Genomic DNA, 17614 nt, shown 5'->3' with positions numbered 1-17614 from the left:
CTTTTGACTGGCAGAGTCCACATTTATTTCTCATGGATTTATTTGTAAGTTTAAAAGTGGAAAATGTGAGACTCAATATCTTAACATTGTGACAGTTCTGCTTTGTAATGTTTTCCTGCAGATATTAATGAGTGTTTGACGGAGTCGCAGAACTGCAAATTTGGGGAAATCTGTATTAATACAATTGGTTCCTTCAGATGCCAGAAAACGATTATTTGTGGAACAGGCTATGAACAAATGGATGATCACTGCCAAGGTTTGAAATAAGTCTGAAGTATTTTGACATTTAACATTCTTAACCTGTGGGTTTTTTTCTTGTTGTATGCAAATATACATTCACCGTGTATGGTAGTGCAATGGGTATGTTACTGGACTAGTAATCCAGAGGCCTGAACTAATAATCCAGAGAATTTGAGTTCAATCCCATCATGTCAGTTTGAAAATTAGATTTCAGTTTAAAGGTATTATGTTATTGCCATATTACCTAGACACCATTTGGAGGAAACATTGAGTACCAACAATGTACTCTGAGGACTGCAACGTTCATCACCAAGAGTAGCTTGGCACTGCCACCACTGACCGAGCTGGCCGAGACCTGAAGGACATAGCTGCCAGACTGGGTTTGCAGCAGGTGGTGAGAGTCTGTCCACGACAGCATTGGTAGGGTGACCACCGCACAGGCCTTGTGGAGAGCAAGTCCTGCCTTCACACTGAGCACAACCTCCATTGTGTGGTGTAGAACTACCACCGTGCTAAATGGGATAGATTAAGAACAAATCTAGCAGCTCAAAACTGGGTATCCATGAAGCGCTATGGGTTATCGCCACAAACTGTAACCTCTTGACCGGGCATATACCTCACTCCTCCATCACCATCAAGCCAGGTGACCAACCCTCATTCAGTGAGGGGGTGTAGAAGAACATGCCGGGAACAGCATCTGGCATACCTGAAAATGAGGTGCCAACCTGGTGAAGCTACAACACAGGACTAAATGCATGCTAAACAGCAAGCTATGGACAGAGCTAAGCGATCCCACAATCAACGGATCCAGTCAAAGTTCTGCAACCCTGTCATATCTAGTTGTGAATGGTGGTGGGCAATTAAGCAACTAACAGGAGCAGGAGGCTCCGTGAACATCCCTTTCCTCAATGATGGCAATGCCCAGCAGATAATAAGCCCAAAAGATAAGGCTAAAGCATTTGAAACCATCTTCAGCCAGAAGTGCCCGGTGGATGACTCAGCCTCCTTCTGAGGTCCCCACCATGACCGTTGTCATGCTTCAACCAACTTGATTCACTCCACGTGACATCAAGAAACAGCTGAGTGCACTGGATACAGCAAAGGCTATGGGCCCCGACAACATCCCAGCTGTAGTGCTGAAGTCCTGTACTCCAGAACTCGCCACGTTGCTAGCTAAGCTGTTCCAGTACAGCTACAACACTGGCATCTACCCAACAATATGGAAAATTGCCCAGGTATGTCCTGTCCACAAAAAGCAGGACAAATGCATCCCAGGCAATTACTGCCCTATCAACCAATTCCCAGCTAAGTGATGGAAGAAGTCTTTAATAATGCTATCAAGCAGCACTTACTCACCAATAACCTGCTCACTGATGCTCAGTTTGGCTTCTGCCAGGACCACTCAGCTCCAGACCTTATTATAGCCTTGACCCAAACCTGGGCACGAGCTGAATTCCATTGGTGAGGTGAAAGTGACTGCCCGTGATATCAAGGCAGCACTTGACTGAGAGTGGCACCAAGAAGCCCTCGTAAAACAGAAATCAATGGGGCTCATGGGGGAAACTCTCCAGTGGCTGCAGTATTACTTGGCACAAAGGAAGAACGGCTGTGGTTGTTGGAGGCCAATTATCTCAGGAGGAGCACACCTCCAGGCCCCACAGAGGAAACTTTTTCCACTTACTTGGAGGGTCTCTTTGTCCTTCCCACCAGCTGACGGCCTGCTTCAGCCTGATAGGAGAGGCATGATGGCTTTCCCGCTCAGGGCCCAGGCAAAATTCCATGGGGTCCTATTGACGTCATACGATCCCGATTAGCATGTATTCATGAGGCTCCCGCCTGAGTCTGGTGGGAGCCTCATCTGATGGCAAAACAGTGCTGTTATAAATCGGGAATTGTTGGGAATGGAGCTGCTTAATTTTAACTGCTTGTCGCATGTGATATCATAAAGCACTGCTAATAGGGCTCTGCCATTTTTTTAGGCTCAGTCTTGGCACACCTAAGACTAACGTAATGGTAGGAACTCTACACCACCTTTTTTCAGTTAACTGTAAAAACAAATATAACTATACGTGAGACTGCTAGCCCAGACTCGAACAAGAAAGGTAAGTTTTTTTTTACTTACCTCGGCCACCTCGCCGTTAATCATCGCCCCCGAAGTGGCCGGCCGCCCGACACACACCTCTTGCAGCTGTTGGTGTTTTCGACCGGTGCTGCTGCAGGGGGCGGAAGTCAATTTCAGGTCTGGGGCGCTACCGGGGCGATGACATCACGATCTCTGGGCGAAGGTGATCGGGGCGCAACGCCATATTGCCGCCGCAAAACCCCCGCTGAATATGGCGGGAATCGATGTCAGCGCCGTGCCTGGTCGCAAAGCCATTTGCGCCCCGTTAGCACCCCAGGGGCGCTAACGGGAGGCGCAAAGGCACCCAATTTCGCCCCCGTTGTATTTTGCGCAGCAGGGAAGCAATTGCAGAATTGTAAATTCCCTAGTTTGGTCACCCACCTTTCACAGTGTATAAGCAATAGTCTGCCAGAAACATATTTAATGATTTTACTTAAACCAGTGCGGCAATTCTACTTGCAGTAATTACCCGAGCAAAATGTCCTGCAGTTGCATTTACTTTCAAATTAGGGCGCCAACTCCACCTTGTGGTTGAATGCTCTATCTACAGAACCAACGGGTAACTGCCAAACCCAGAATACATACTTGGTGCACCAGGATAGATCACTGATCTGTGGGGAATGGGTCATCAGAATAACTGAGCCTTACAAAAAATACCATTAGGTAATATGGCAACAAGATATTACCTACGATAGGGTCAATTTGATTATTTACCATGCATAAAAATGTACAAAACATAACAATATTAAAACCTATATATGCTAAATCTAGAAATGCATCGCAAGGAAAATGCCAATTAGCTAATAAAGAATCAGGATAATAAACAAAATCCCAGTCAGAAAAAACATTTAGCTGTAAAAATTCTTCGTTACTTAGTGCTCTTGCTTAAGAAAAATCTAAATTTGCTTCAGTGTTACTTGCTATGATTGTGTGTCTGAAAAAGGAAGCGGCCTGATAGTGCCTGGGTAATTCTTGTGCTAGTATCCCTCTGCCTGATGAATCAGACAAACACAGCACTGCCTCCCTTCATGATTAGCACAGTGCAGAGCAGTGGATGCTGACGCTCTCTTTTTCCATTTTCAGATATCAATGAATGTGAGCGAGGCAATCACAACTGCGCAGTAAATTATGAATGTCAGAACACTCCAGGGTCATTCCGTTGTCATCTAAAAATGCGTTGTTCTGAGGGATTTCTGCAGGATTCACGAGACAACTGCCATGGTAATAGACTTTCTGGGAACAAAAAGCGCTTTAACGGAGCTGTATGAAGAAACAAGTTTAATTAAAAATTGAATACAGTTTAATATTTTATGGAGTCATACATCCAAGTAATTTTGTAGACATTAAAACCAACAGTTGAATTTTTGTTCGGTTAACCCATCGTGTGCACTTTTTGAAGCACTGATATCAAAATTGGGTAAATTTCTATCACTGATTATAGTGAAGCAGAACTGTGGAGGTGCATTCAACTCCACAAATTTACAGGACTCGTTATAATTTGAGTTTTGTTTAATTTGAGTTTTGTTTAATTTGGTGAAGAAATGCTGCTGGAATTCTTCACGGTATAATACCGATAGAATATGTTTTCATTCTAACCTAATTTGTCGTTCATTTTTCTCAATTTACTTCTAATTTATAATGGAAAGGCTTCAGGCAGATCCATCATTCCTCCCACATGCAAGATGTAACTCTTAGACTGTCAGAAGCCCTGGGGAATTCCAGTACATCTGATTTTAAAAATTATTTTTAAAGATCACGCATTATGATGCTGAAACAAACCCACTCCCTACAGCAAAAAAAGCTGCTGAAATGGTATACCAGCTAACCAAGGCCTAGATGTCTGCAGATTGACTTGGTTGTGTTTCATTTGTGAGTGTGCATACTGCAGTCACTTGATTTTTAAGCCAAACTTGATGAAGAATGATTTTTGGTGCTATGTTTAGGTGGATGTTGCTTACTAAAAGTGCAATATTGGACCTGAAATTGCGGTCGGAGTCTTCCCGTGGGCAAATGCCTCTGATCTGCAAGAAAAGTACGCACCTATCTGGTGTCTCCGTATCTTCGGACACGTGGTCCTGGACCTGCAGGCGTAGGCCTGTGTAAAGGCCCATGTATCCCGGGGGCGCAGGCGGTTCGCAAGCGTCCCTGGGATCACGTGGGCTGGCCCAACCAATCACCAAGGGGGATGCCCATTTAGGTACAGAATCCCGATAAGCATAATAGGAATGACATAAAAAACACTCTTTCACACAAGCTAAATAAAAATAAATCAGCACATGTTTAAAATTAATAACAATACAATTTAATTAAACATTTAAAACAAAAATTTAATTTTTATAAAAATAAATGTAAACATTTTTAAAGGGGCCAAAAATGACCTAAGCTAAATTTTAAAGATTTTTGAATGTTTAAATGATTTAAAAAATGTTTATTTTAATAGTTATTCACACCCTTACACTGGTAAAAGAAGGCCCTGCGTCTGCTTTTTACCAGGTGTCAGAGTTTCGTGGGCATTCACTGGGCAGTAGTTGGGCAAATAGCCCGACTCTTCGCCAGCCAATGTCCATTTCCTGCGCATGCGGATGATCTGTCAGATGGAAAATTGACGGATCGCAGGTTCCGGGCTTTCGCGTATGTGCAGCGCATCGCATGCGGAAACCCGGAACTTGCAGGGCACTTGTGGCCATGTACGCTGTAATAGGCCCCGGTCATAGGCCCCATAAACTCTGGGCCATTATTTTGTCCAAAACTTATCATGAAAGGTAAGGTTTAATGAATTGTAACTTCAGAAAGCATGAGCAAATCTTAATGCTTTTTTAAAATGTTCTGAAATAATCCAAATTTAAGAAATAGGAAACAACATTGTTATTAAAAATGAAAGCGATTCCATTATGTTTATCGTTGACATCTTCTAGTCCACTTCTAAGCAGCACAAAGTATATTTTCAGTTCACCACAGAGGTGCAAACTTGTTCTTGGGGGATAAAAATTGTCATTCAGCGCAAGAGTTAATTCACAGGAAAGGAGACTTTGAATCGGTTTGACTATCTGCAGCCGAGAAAATGCTACAGCTGTGCAGGGAGGCAACGACATGTCTGTCCTGCCATTTGATTCCCATTGCCTGGCTGACGTAAAATCAAGTCAAAATTTTATCCATAAAATAGCAACAAAATGCTGATTTTATGCAAGTATGAAGGTCACTGAAAAAATCAAGAGTAATTAGTTATGTTGAAATGGAGTTCTGCCATCCCAAAACCAATTTTACTTTTGGAGAAAAATACTTCAGAATCATAGACTGGTTACAGCACACAAGGAGGCCATTCGGCCCGTCGAGCCCGTGCCGGCTCGCTGCAAGAGCACTTCAGCTAGTCTCACTCCCCCGCCCTTTCCCCCAGCCCTGCAATTTTTTTTCCTTCAGGTACTTATCCAATTCCCTTTTGAAAACCAGTATTGAGTCTCCCTCCACCACCCTCTGAGGCAGTGCATTCCAGATCCTAAACACTCGCTGCGTAAAAAAGTTTTTCCGCATGTTGCGTTTGGTTCTTCTGTCAATCACCTTAACTCTGGTTCTCGACCCTTCTCCCAATGGAAACAGTTCCTCTCTATCTACTCTGTCTAGACCCCTCATAATTTTTAACACCTCTATCAAATCTCCTCTCAACCTTCTCTGCTCGAAGGAGAACAACCCCAGCTTCTCTATTCTATCCACGTAACTGAAGTCCATCATCATTCTCATAAATTTTTTCTGCACCCTCTCTAAGGCCTTCACATAGAAACATAGAAACATAGAAGATAGGAGCAGGAGTAGGCCATTCGGCCCTTCGAGCCTGCTCCGCCATTCAATGAGATCATGGCTGATCATCCAAATTCAGTACCCTGTCCCTGCCTTCTCCCCATATCCCTTGATCCCTTTAGACTTAAGAAATATATCCAACTCCTTTTTGAATATATTTAATGAATTGGCCTCTGCCGCCCTCTGTGGCAGAGAATTCCACAGGTTCACGACTCTCTGGGTGAAGAAATGTCTCCGCATTTCAGTCCTAAATGGCTTACCCCTTATCCTTAGACTATGACCTCTGGTTCTGGACTCCCCGGCCATCATAAACATCCTTCCTGCATCTAGTCTGTCCAGGCCTGACAGAATTTTATAGGTTTCAATGAGATCCCCTCTCAATCTTCTAAACTCCAGTGAGTATAAGCCCAATCGACACAATCTCTCCTCATACGTCATTCCTGCCATCCCAGGTATCAGCCTGGTGAATCTTCGCTGTACTCCTTCCATGGCAAGAACGTCCTTCCTCAGGTAAGGCAACCAAACTGCACACAATACTCAAGGTGCGGTCTCACCAAGGCCCTGTACAGCTGTAGCAAGACATCCTTGTTCCTGTACTCGAACCCTCTTGCTACGAAGGCCAACATACAATTTGCCTTCTTAACCGCCTGCTGCACCTGCATGCTTACCTTCAGCAACTGGTGCACAAGAACACCCAGGTCTCTTTGCACTTCCCCTTCTCCCAATCTATTGCCATTCAAATAATAATCTGCCTTCCTGTTTTTGCCACCAAAGTGGATAACCTCGCATTTATCCACATTATAGTGCATTTGCCATGTTTCTGCCCAATCACCCAATCTGCCCAAATCGTACTGGAGTTTCTCGACATCCTCCTCACAGCTTACCCTCCCACCCAACTTTGTGTCGTCTGCAAATTTGGAGATATTACATCCAATTCCCTCGTCCAGGTCATTAATATATATTGTGAACAGCTGAGGTCCTAGGACCGATCCTTGTGGTACCCCACTAGTCACTGCCTGCCACTCGGAAAACGACCCGTTTATTCCAACTCTCTGCCTTCTGTCCGCCAACCAGTTCTCTATCCAAGTCAATACCTTGCCCCCAATCCCATGAGCCTTAATTTTGCACGCTAATCTCTTATGTGGGACCTTATCGAAAGCCTTCTGAAAGTCCAAATACACCACATCCACTGGTTCTCCCTTATCTATTTTACCAGTTACATCCTCAAAAAATTCCAGTAGATTAGTCAAGCATGATTTACCTTTTGTAAATCCATGTTGACTTTGTCCAATCCTATCACTGCTTACCAAGTGCTCTGCTATTACATCTTTTATAATAGATTCTAGCATTTTCCCCACTACCGATGTCAGGATTACTGGTCTATAATTCCCCGCTTTTTCTCTACCACCTTTTTTGAATAGTGGGGTAACATTAGCTACCCTCCAATCCATGGGTACTGTTCCAGAGTCTATCGAGTTCTGGAAGATGACCAGCAATGCATCTACTATTTCTAGGGCCACTTCCTTAAGTACCCTGGGATGTAGATTATCAGGCCCTGGGGATTTATCGGCCTTCAGTCCCATCAATTTTCCTAATGCCATTTCCCTACAAATACTGATTTCTTTCAGTTCCACCCTTTCATCAGGCCCTATGTTCCCCAGCATCTCTGGGAGGTTATTTGTGTCCTCCTTTGTGAAGACAGAACCAAAGTATGAATTTAGTTGGTCTGCCATTTCTTTGTTTCCCATTATAAATTCCCCTGATTCTGACTGCAAGGGACCTACGCTTGACTTCACCAATCTTTTTCTCTTCACATATCTATAAAAGCTTTTACAGTCGGTTTTTATGTTCCCAGCTAGCTTACTCTCATATTCTATTTTCCCTTTCTTAATTAATCCCTTTGTCCTCCTTTGTTGAATCCTAAACTGCTCCCAATCCTCAGGATTATTGCTTTTTCTGGCCAATTTATATGTCGTCTCCTTGGATCTTATGCTATCCCTAATTTCCCTTGTTAGCCACGGTTGAGTCACCTTTTTTGTTTTATTTTTATGCCAAACTGGGATGAACAAATTCTGTAGCTCATCCAGTCGGTCTTTGAATGTTTGCCATTGCCTATCCACCGTCAACCCTTTGAGTGCCATTCCCTAATCAATCCTACCCAACTCGCTCTTCAGACCATCGTAGTTTCCTTTATTTAAATTGAGGACCCTAGTCTCTGAGTCAACTACTTCATTCTCCATCTTAATGAAGAATTCGATCATATTATGATCGTTCAGACCCAAGGGGCCTCGTACAACAAGATTGCTAATTAATCCTTTCTTGTTACATAATACCCAGTCTAAGATGGCCTGATCTCTGGTTGGTTCCTCGACATATTGGTCCAGGAAACCATCCCGTAAACACTCCAGGAATTCCTCCTCCACAGTATTGTTACTAATTTGGTTGGCCCAATCTATATGTAGATTAAAGTCACCCATGATGACTGCTGTGCCCTTATTGCACACTTCTTTAATTTCCCTTTTCATGCCATCCCCAACCTCCGCCTTACTGTTTGGAGGTCTATATACCACTCCCACTAATGTTTTTTTCCCCTTAGTATTTCTCAATTCTACCCATACAGATTCCACATCATCAGAGCTAATATCCTTCATTACAATTGTATTAATTCCTTCTTTAACCAGTAATGCTACCCCACCTCCCTTTCCTTTTTGCCTATCTTTCCTGAATATCGAATACCCCTGGATGTTGAGTTCCCAGTCTTGGCCATCCTTGAGCCACGTTTCCGTAATCCCAACCAAATCGGATTCGTTTACCTCTATTTGCGCAGCCAATCCGTCCACCTTATTACAAATGCTCCTCGCATTAAGACACAAAGCCTTCAGGCTTGTTTTTTTAACGCTGTGAGACCTATTAGAATTATTATTTACTGTGGCCACGTTTGATTTAAACCGTTGATTTCTCTGACTGCCACTTTTGTTTTTCTCCTTCCTATCTTTTGCTTTGATCCCTGTTTCCCTTTCCTCTGTCTCCCTGCTCAGGTTCCCAACCCCCTGCCACTTTAGTTCCTAAAGTGCGGTGCCCAGAATTGGACACAATACTCCAGTTTAGGCCCAACCAGTGGTTTATAAAGGTTCATCATAACTTCCTTGCTTTTGTACTCTATGCCTCTATTTATGAAGCCCAGGATCCCGTATGCTTTTTTAACCTTTTTCTCAACCTGCCTTGCCACCTCCAACGATTTGTGCACATATACCCCCAGGTCTTTCTGTTCATGCACCCCATTTAGAATTGTACCCTTCAGTTTATATTGCCTCTCCTCGTTCTTCCTACCAAAATGTATCACTTCGCACTTTTCTGCATTAAATTTCATCTGCCATGTGTCCGCCCATTTCACCAGCCTGTCTATGTCTTCCTGAAGTCTATCACTATCCTTCTCACAAATCCATGCTGGCTTTCCTTGATTAATCCACACTTGTCCAAGTGACTGCTAACTTTGTCCCTGATTTTCATGTCCATAATTTTCCCCACTACTGAGGTTAAACTGTTTGGCCTGTAGTTACTGGATTTATCCTTATACCCTTTTTTGAACAAGGGTGTAACATTTATAATTCTCCAGTACTCTGGCACCACCCCTGTATCTAAGGAGGATTGGAAGATTATGGCCGGTACCTCTGCGATTTACTTCTTAACCTCCCTCAGCATCACATCTGATCCTGGTGACTTATCAACTTCAAGTTCAGACAGCCTTTCTAGTACCTCCTCTTTATCAATTTTTATCTCATCCTGTATCTCCACTACCTCCTCTTTCACTATGACTTTGGCAGCATCTTCTTCCTTGGTGAAGACAGATGAAAAGTACTCATTTAGTACCTCAAGCCATGCCCTCTGCCTCCATGTATAGGTCTCCTTTTTGGTCCCTAATCAGTCCCACCCCTCCTGTTTATATTATATGCCTATTGAAGGACATTTGGATTCCCTTTTATGTTAGCTGTCAATCTATTTTCTTTTTCACTTCCCCTCTGAACTTTCTATATTCAGCCTGATTCTCACTTGTATTCTCAACCTGACATCTGTCATACGTGCTCTTTTTCTGCTTCATCTTGCTCTCTAACTCTTTTGTCATCCAGGGGGCTCTGGCTTTAGTTGCCCGTGGGAATGTACTGCGACTGTACCTAAACTATCTCCTCTTTAAAGGCAGCCCATTGTTCGATTACAGTTTTGCCTGCCAACCTAGATTCCAATTTATCCGGGCCAGCTCTGTTCTCAAGTCACTGAAATTTGCCTTCCTCCAATTAAGTATTTTTACTCTAGATTGCTCCCTGTCCTTTTCCATAGCTAATCTAAACCTTATGATACTATGATCACTGTTCCCTAAATGTTCCCCTACTGAAACTTGCTCCACTTGACCCATCTCATTCCCCAGAACCAGATCCAGCAATGCCTCCTTCCTCGTTGGGCCAGAAAAGTACTGATCAAGAAAGTTCTGCTGAACACACTTCAGAAATTCTTGCCCATCTCTGCCCTTTACACTATTACTATCCCAGTCTATATTAGGATAATTGAAGTCCCCCATTATTACTACTCTATAGTTCTTCCACCTCTCTGTAATTTCCATACAAATTTGCTCCTCTATATCCTTCCCACTAGTTGGCGACCTATAGAATACACCTCGTAGTGTAATGGCACCTCTATTGTTTCTTAACTCGAAACAAATAGATTCTGTCCTTGACCACCACAGGTCATCCTCTCTCTCCAGCACTGTAATATTCTCCTTAACCAATACTGCCACCCCACCTCCTATCTTTCCTTCCCCATCTTTCCTGAACATCTTATATCCAGGGATAATCCTGCCCTTTTTGAGCCAACTCTCCATTATCGCCATGACATCATATTCCCATGTGGCTATTTGTGCCTGCAGCTCACCAACCTTATTTACCACGCTTCATGCATTTACACCCATGCACTGTAAACCTATCTTAGACCTTGTTGTGTTCGCTTAGTCGGACCCCACCTAATACCTTACTATTTCTTACTCTAGTGCTCTCTGCCTCTCCCAATCCTTTGAGCACTTTATTTCCCCTTTCTAATGTTACATCCTGTTTCCCCTTTCTAATGTTACATCCTGGTGCCCATCCTCCTGCCAAATTAGTTTAAACCCTCCTCAACAGCAGTAGCAACCCTCCCCCACCACCCTGCGAGGACATTGGTTCCAGCTCTGTTTGTACTTTTTCACAGGAACTCCCTGCATCATATCCTTCAATCAGCACCAAATAGCATTTGGATGCAATGTGCATAGATTTGTGATTAATTGCATGCTGATGCTCGGGAGTACAATGTGCAGCACATGACTCTACAAACATTGTACCCTTGATGATGTATGTAATTCAAGTTGTCAGTCCACCTGCACTATTGTAGTCAGGTATGTGCATGTGTGACTGCCGCCTTAAATACAGGAGATTGTCTCAAACTACTGAAAGAGAGCCAGACATTATAATAACTAACAAACTTTGCCTATTGACATTCAAGAACAACAATAGTAACTAATATGTCAAATATCCACTGTTATATAACATGAAAAAGAATCTAGGCTTAAAAATAAAAGCACTTAGAGACAACTCAGGAGTACTGATGCTTAAGAACATAAGAATTAGGAGCAGGAGTAGGCTATACGGCCCTTCATGACTGACCTTCGACCTTAACTCCACCTTCCCGTCCAATCCCCATATCCCTTGATTCCCCTAGAGTCCAAAAATCTATCTGTCTCAGCCTTGTATATACTCAACGACACAGCATCCAAAGCCCTTTGGGGTAGGGAATTCCAAAGATTCACAAACCTCTGAGTGAAGAAATTCCTCCTCCTCTCAGTCTTAAAAGGCCGACCCCTTATCCTGAGACTATGATGCCCTCTAGCTCTTGACTCATCAGCCAGGGGAAACAATCTCTCAGCATCTACCCTCTCAATCCCACTCAGTGGCCTAGAAATTGAGTGGGCTTTGCGCCCATTTTGCGGCGCTAGAGGTCATTGCGCTGGACTTACAGCCGGTTCAGAAATTCCCTGGGGCCCTACCATCGGCGGTAGACCGGTTGCGCTGCGCCGGCACCGATGACGTCATCGGTGTGCGCAGCGTCCCGGTTGCCGTGGTGACGGGCCCCAGCGCCGAAATTGAGTTGCGGCCGCCTCGCCCGTGGCAGCCGCAGCTAAGACTCTGGCAACCGAGTCTTACAGGAGTTTGCGCCGGCGCATTAAGGTCGCGCGGCGGCCGGCCGCTTTCCCGCCGGCCGCCTGCCCGCACCTCCCTCCCCGGACTCCTCCACCCCCCCCCCGCGGAACAGATGCTTCTGGGCTGCGAGCCCGGCACTTCCCCAAGGTGCCGGGCTCATTTTTGTGAAGATTTTACCGGCCAGCGGGCGGGTGCAGGCAGCTCCTCCTTAACTGAAGGAGAAGGCCTGCACTTCCCGAGCCTGCCGCACCGCATCGGGCGCCGCAGCGCCGGAATAGCGCCGCAATGCGGCAGGTAGCGCCCATTTTCAGGCGCAAACACCCTTCAGTAGCACCGGCAGCCGTTTGGGCGCGGCGCTACTGAATTTTTGGCGCGCGCAGGGGGACTTAGCGCCGGCGCTAACTTTCCGCCGCTAAAGCCCTGGCGCGGCGCCAACTGAATTTCTAGGCCAGTATCTTATATGTTTCAATGAGATCACCTCTCATTCTTCTAAACTCCAGAGAGTATAGGCCCAATCTACTCAATCTCTCCTCATAGGACAACCCTCTCATCCCAGGGATCAATCTAGTGAACCTTCATCACACTGCCTCTAAGGCGGTGTATTACAAACATTGTCTTGAGCACAATGCTCATTGTACAGTTGTGGACTCGGATTGTCTCTTTTTAAGCATTAATGCTGATTCAAAAATAGCAGCAAACAGGGAAAAACAAATTAATGTGTAATCTTCATGCAGTCTGAAATGAAATGAGAAAAAACAAGATGCATGTTAAAACAATAGAAAGATAATGGTGTAATAAAATCAGTGTATTACAATGTGCACTCTGTTACATGAAACAACAGCATGTAACTGAACATTTACTGAGGGTCACTGCTCAACATTTCACTGAACTATTCAAGGGTTAATGAACTGATTTATGATTACGAGGGCTGGCATTTTAGGACAAAGAGATTAATTGTTTTTATTAATTTTCATTACAGACGTTAATGAGTGCACTGCTTTAGCTCAGCCCTGCAAACCTGGGTTCAATTGCATTAACACTGTTGGGTCTTACACCTGCCAAAGAAATTTCATCACTTGCGGAAGGGGTTATCACGCTAGTCCTGATGGTACCCGGTGTATTGGTAAGTACATTTTGTAACACTCTGTGAATCCATGTACCTAAAATTCTCATGTTACATTTTAGAAATATAAAAAGCCCTTCTTTGCAATGTCACTGAAATGTAGACAAACTGTATTAATCCTTTAAAAATAATAAACCTGTGGAAAAAATATTTTAATTTAACTTAATTCACCACTTACCTTGTTAAAAGCAGGCCTTGCAACTTTTTACAAGCGTAGCTCCTGGAGACTTACCCTCCCGGAGAAAGCTGCAAAAAAAACAGAAGTTCCAGGCGTACGCGCTGCCTCTCCAGTGCACGCGTTTGACATGTGAACCCCTTCCTTTAAGGGAACGGAAGTTCTGGTTTCCCGCGCATGCACGAAACCGGCACTTTCGTTGGGCCTATGCATGAGTACCCAGCGCGCACTCACCCGTGGGGACCCGAAGTTCTGGCCCACTGTACTTTAAAGATTTGATAGGGCAATTAGTGTTTCCACTGTAGTAAACCCTATGAATCTTTGTTTGCGCAGACATTGATGAATGTCAGAGTGGGGTGCATCGCTGTGGTGAAGGACAAGTCTGTCAGAACATACCTGGAAACTATCGCTGTGATTGTAAGAGTGGTTATCAGTACAACTCTCTCAGCAGGACATGCATTGGTATGTAAAATGTTTGTATTGGTATTCCACATTATTCTAGAAAATGCAAATATCCTGAGACCCTACAAAGATAGCGTCGTTTCCATAACACACCACATGTATTTGGCGGCTTCCAGCCATTGTAAATAGCTGTAATTTGGAATGCTAATCCTCTTACTCCTATTGCAGTGGAAACTTCCACAGGCCTGTGATCTAAGGCCTATGTTTTGGAGTCAAGATTTGCAGAAAATATTTCTGCAACAAAAAAAAATCTGCAGATCGCAGATTCTGCTGACGGCCGCTTTTGGCAGAGTCCCAGCACTGCAGTATTGTAAGGCAGGGTGAACTCTTAAAAGCAGCAGGCTTGAGCAGTTTGACCAGCTTGGGTCCCGCACTAGTTTGTGCACAAACAAACCTTTCACCATGATGTCTATGGTCTATTTGTAACAGCACACAGAAAATAATTACTGCTGTATATTGGCAGCACTATGATACAGCATATTAGCACTCCAATGCAGTATATCACATTGTGCTGGGACACAGAAGTGTGATTTTGGATCAGTAACTGGGGTAATTTGTGGTGGTCAATTACCTGAATTTCTGTCATCATTTCTGACAGATGTATGTGTAAATGAGGTGATAATGGCATGGTGACATAATGCGCCCCATTTTCTGTCATTTCCACCTCACTTATGCTGCGTGCCAATCATACTGGGGTAGAGTTTCCGCTTTGGGCGCAATCGGCGATTCCGGCGCAAATTGCGCCCAAAATTGTACCCGTTTTGAAGAGTTTTTTTCTCCCAAGTTTCCGCTCAAACTCATTTGCATTTGCCGAACACAAAATCTGCGCAATCGGGCCGGGTTTATCACAAAAAGTTAGCATTTTAAGTCAATCCACCACATGTGAGTAATCCGATTTTAAATTACTGAAAATGACTTAGAAAAATATACCAAACTATTTTCTAGTTACATTGTGGTTCTGTACATAAGCGCCTATTGCTTCTCACCACTGTGCTTCTCCTTCATGACAGTATGTGAATTTGAGCTCTTAACCCTAATCCTGTGTAATATCTGTTCACAACCAATCACTAAACCTGCCTAAAATGGAAGAGACAGCTTTTCCAATCTAGCATCCAAGGCCTCCGTGGAAGAAGTCTGAGCATCCATGCAGGATGGAAAGGCTGCTCTTAGGGTCCCCTGCAGATATCCCTGGAGCTGCCACATGCTCCATAACAAACTACAGTCCTGGTAACTGGTCCTGCAGTGTGCTGCTAGTAAACTCCTCCACTTGCACTGCCCTTCATAGTACTCTGATATGTTTCCCACCAATTCTTGATGCTTTGCCAACATCATTCTTGTAACTACGGGGTCTAAGAGGTGACTCCTCCTGACTCTTCAGCCAGCAACATCTTCCTCCGTGCTCCACTACTGCTCACTCGGGCTCCGTGTCTCACCCAGTGCATTCCATTCTTCCTCATTATCTAACTCCCCTGGAGTGTACGTCTCTGGCCACGAGTTAGGGCACATGCTGTTAAGTGTTGCCATTGCCAGATGCTGAAAGGCCTGTGCCTTGTTCCCATGGCATGTCTAAAGGAGTAGCGTGACATTTTCATGATACGGGACCCTGACAATGAATGAAAGGTACAATAGGAAGAGAAGTAGAATGTACTGATGAATCCTCAGCTGGTCCATGCCCTCCTACTTCACCATCTCCAACACCCTCAATGGCCTCTTTCCTCAAGAAGTGCATGGCTTTCAACTCATAAGAGGTAAGCAGTCTGAGATTTGTCACAAATCTCTCCTGGCTGTTATGGTCTTTCTTCTCCTTTAAAGAGAATGCAAAAATTGAGAATTATCTTTGGTTACCAAGAGATGAAGTAAAACTCAGGTGTCTGCATGCAGCTGTAATGGAAGGGGGGATGACAGATGCAATTAGGGATTTAAAACTTTGATGCACCAGTTCCTGCCGCACACCGGGAGCACATATTATACATTCCCAGCCTATGATTTTCAGTCCATTAACTTTAATAGGTGGAAAATCTTGGTCTGGGAGTGGCAAATTTGACAGGGGTGGTTACATCAGATACATCCCATAAAAATATCAGGACATACCCCAACCAGAAACCCTGGATGAACGGAGAGGTCCGCTCGCTGTTGAAAGCACGCGATGCAGCATTTAAATCTGGCGACGCAGCGGCTTACAGTGCAGCTAGGACCAACCTAAAAAAGGGTATCAGGACTGCCAAAAGGAAACAGACACTGCGGATAGAGGATCATTTCCACAACAACTCGGACCCCCGGCGCATGTGGCAAGGCATCCAGTCCATCACTGACTACAAGAGCAAAAACACCAGCCCCCCGGTTAGCGATGCCTCCCTTCCGGAGGAGCTTAACAACTTCTACGCTCGCTTCGACAGGGACAACAGGGAGCCGGCTACCAAAGCCTTGCCACCCCCGGAAGACCAGGTGCTCACTCTGTCGACCTCCGACGTAAGGGGTGTTCTACGCGGAGTGAACACACGAAAGGCTGCTGGACCGGATAGCATCCCTGGACGGGTACTCAAGGAATGTGCTGATCAGCTGGCTGATGTCTTCACCGCCATCTTCAATCTGTCATTGGCCCAGGCAGTAGTCCCTACATGTTTCAAGACCGCTACCATTATTCCTGTGCCAAAACAAACGGCTGTGACGTGCCTGAACGACTATCGACCTGTCGCACTCACACCCATCATAATGAAGTGTTTCGAGAGACTGGTCCTGGCTCACATCAAAGCCAGTGTTCCCGCCTCTCTTGACCAACACCAGTTTGCCTATCGTGCAAACAGATCAACGGAGGACGCAATCACAACTGCTCTACACTCTGCACTGAATCACCTAGATGGTAAGGAGACCTACATCAGAATGCTGTTCATAGACTACAGCTCAGCATTCAACACTATCATCCCCAACAAGCTGGCCACCAAACTCCAAACACTTGGCCTGAACACTTCCCTCTGTAACTGGACCCTGGACTTCCTAACAAACAGACCCCAGTCTGTCAAATTAGGTAACCACACCTCCCCCCCCCCCAACCCTGAACACGGGGGCCCCACAAGGATATGTGCTGAGCCCCCTCCTCTACTCCCTCTTCACCCACGACTGTATGGCTGTTCATGGTTCCAACACCATCATCAAGTTTGCGGATGATACCACGGTAGTAGGCCAGATAACCAACAACGATGAGTCAGCCTACAGGGAGGAGGTCCAGCATCTCGTGAAGTGGTGCGCCGATAACAACCTGGCCCTTAACATCAAGAAAACCAAAGAAATCATTGTGGACTTCAGGAAGTCTAAAGGCGGAAGTCACACCCCCATCCACATCAATGGTGCTGTGGTGGAAAGGGTGGACAGCTTTAAGTTCCTTGGAGTCCACTTCACGGAAGACCTCTCCTGGTCCCTCAATACCTCCTCTCTGGTGAAGAAGGCCCAGCAGCGCCTATATTTCCTAAGGAGGCTGAAGG

General features: G+C 44.9%; 1 protein-coding gene across 7 annotated transcripts in view; it reads left to right on the top strand.

Annotated features, from left to right (window-relative positions):
* Positions 1-17614, top strand: part of fbln2 (fibulin 2) — a 250620-nt gene that overhangs the window by 188105 nt on the left and 44901 nt on the right. For all 7 annotated transcript variants that reach the window (XM_086001702.1, XM_086001703.1, XM_086001704.1 and 4 more), the window contains 4 exons: positions 122-256; positions 3446-3583; positions 13355-13498; positions 14007-14135. In XM_086001702.1, the coding sequence (XP_085857828.1) occupies positions 122-256; positions 3446-3583; positions 13355-13498; positions 14007-14135 (546 nt within the window). The remainder of the gene's footprint in view (positions 1-121; positions 257-3445; positions 3584-13354; positions 13499-14006; positions 14136-17614) is intronic.

The sequence above is a fragment of the Somniosus microcephalus genome, chromosome 11 (genome assembly GCF_052327205.1).
Source record: "Somniosus microcephalus isolate GS21.2 chromosome 11, FLI_Smic_1.0, whole genome shotgun sequence".
Taxonomy (NCBI): domain Eukaryota; kingdom Metazoa; phylum Chordata; class Chondrichthyes; order Squaliformes; family Somniosidae; genus Somniosus; species Somniosus microcephalus.
The sequence above is the reverse complement of the archived record's forward strand: the minus strand, read 5'-3'. Positions and strand labels throughout refer to the sequence as shown.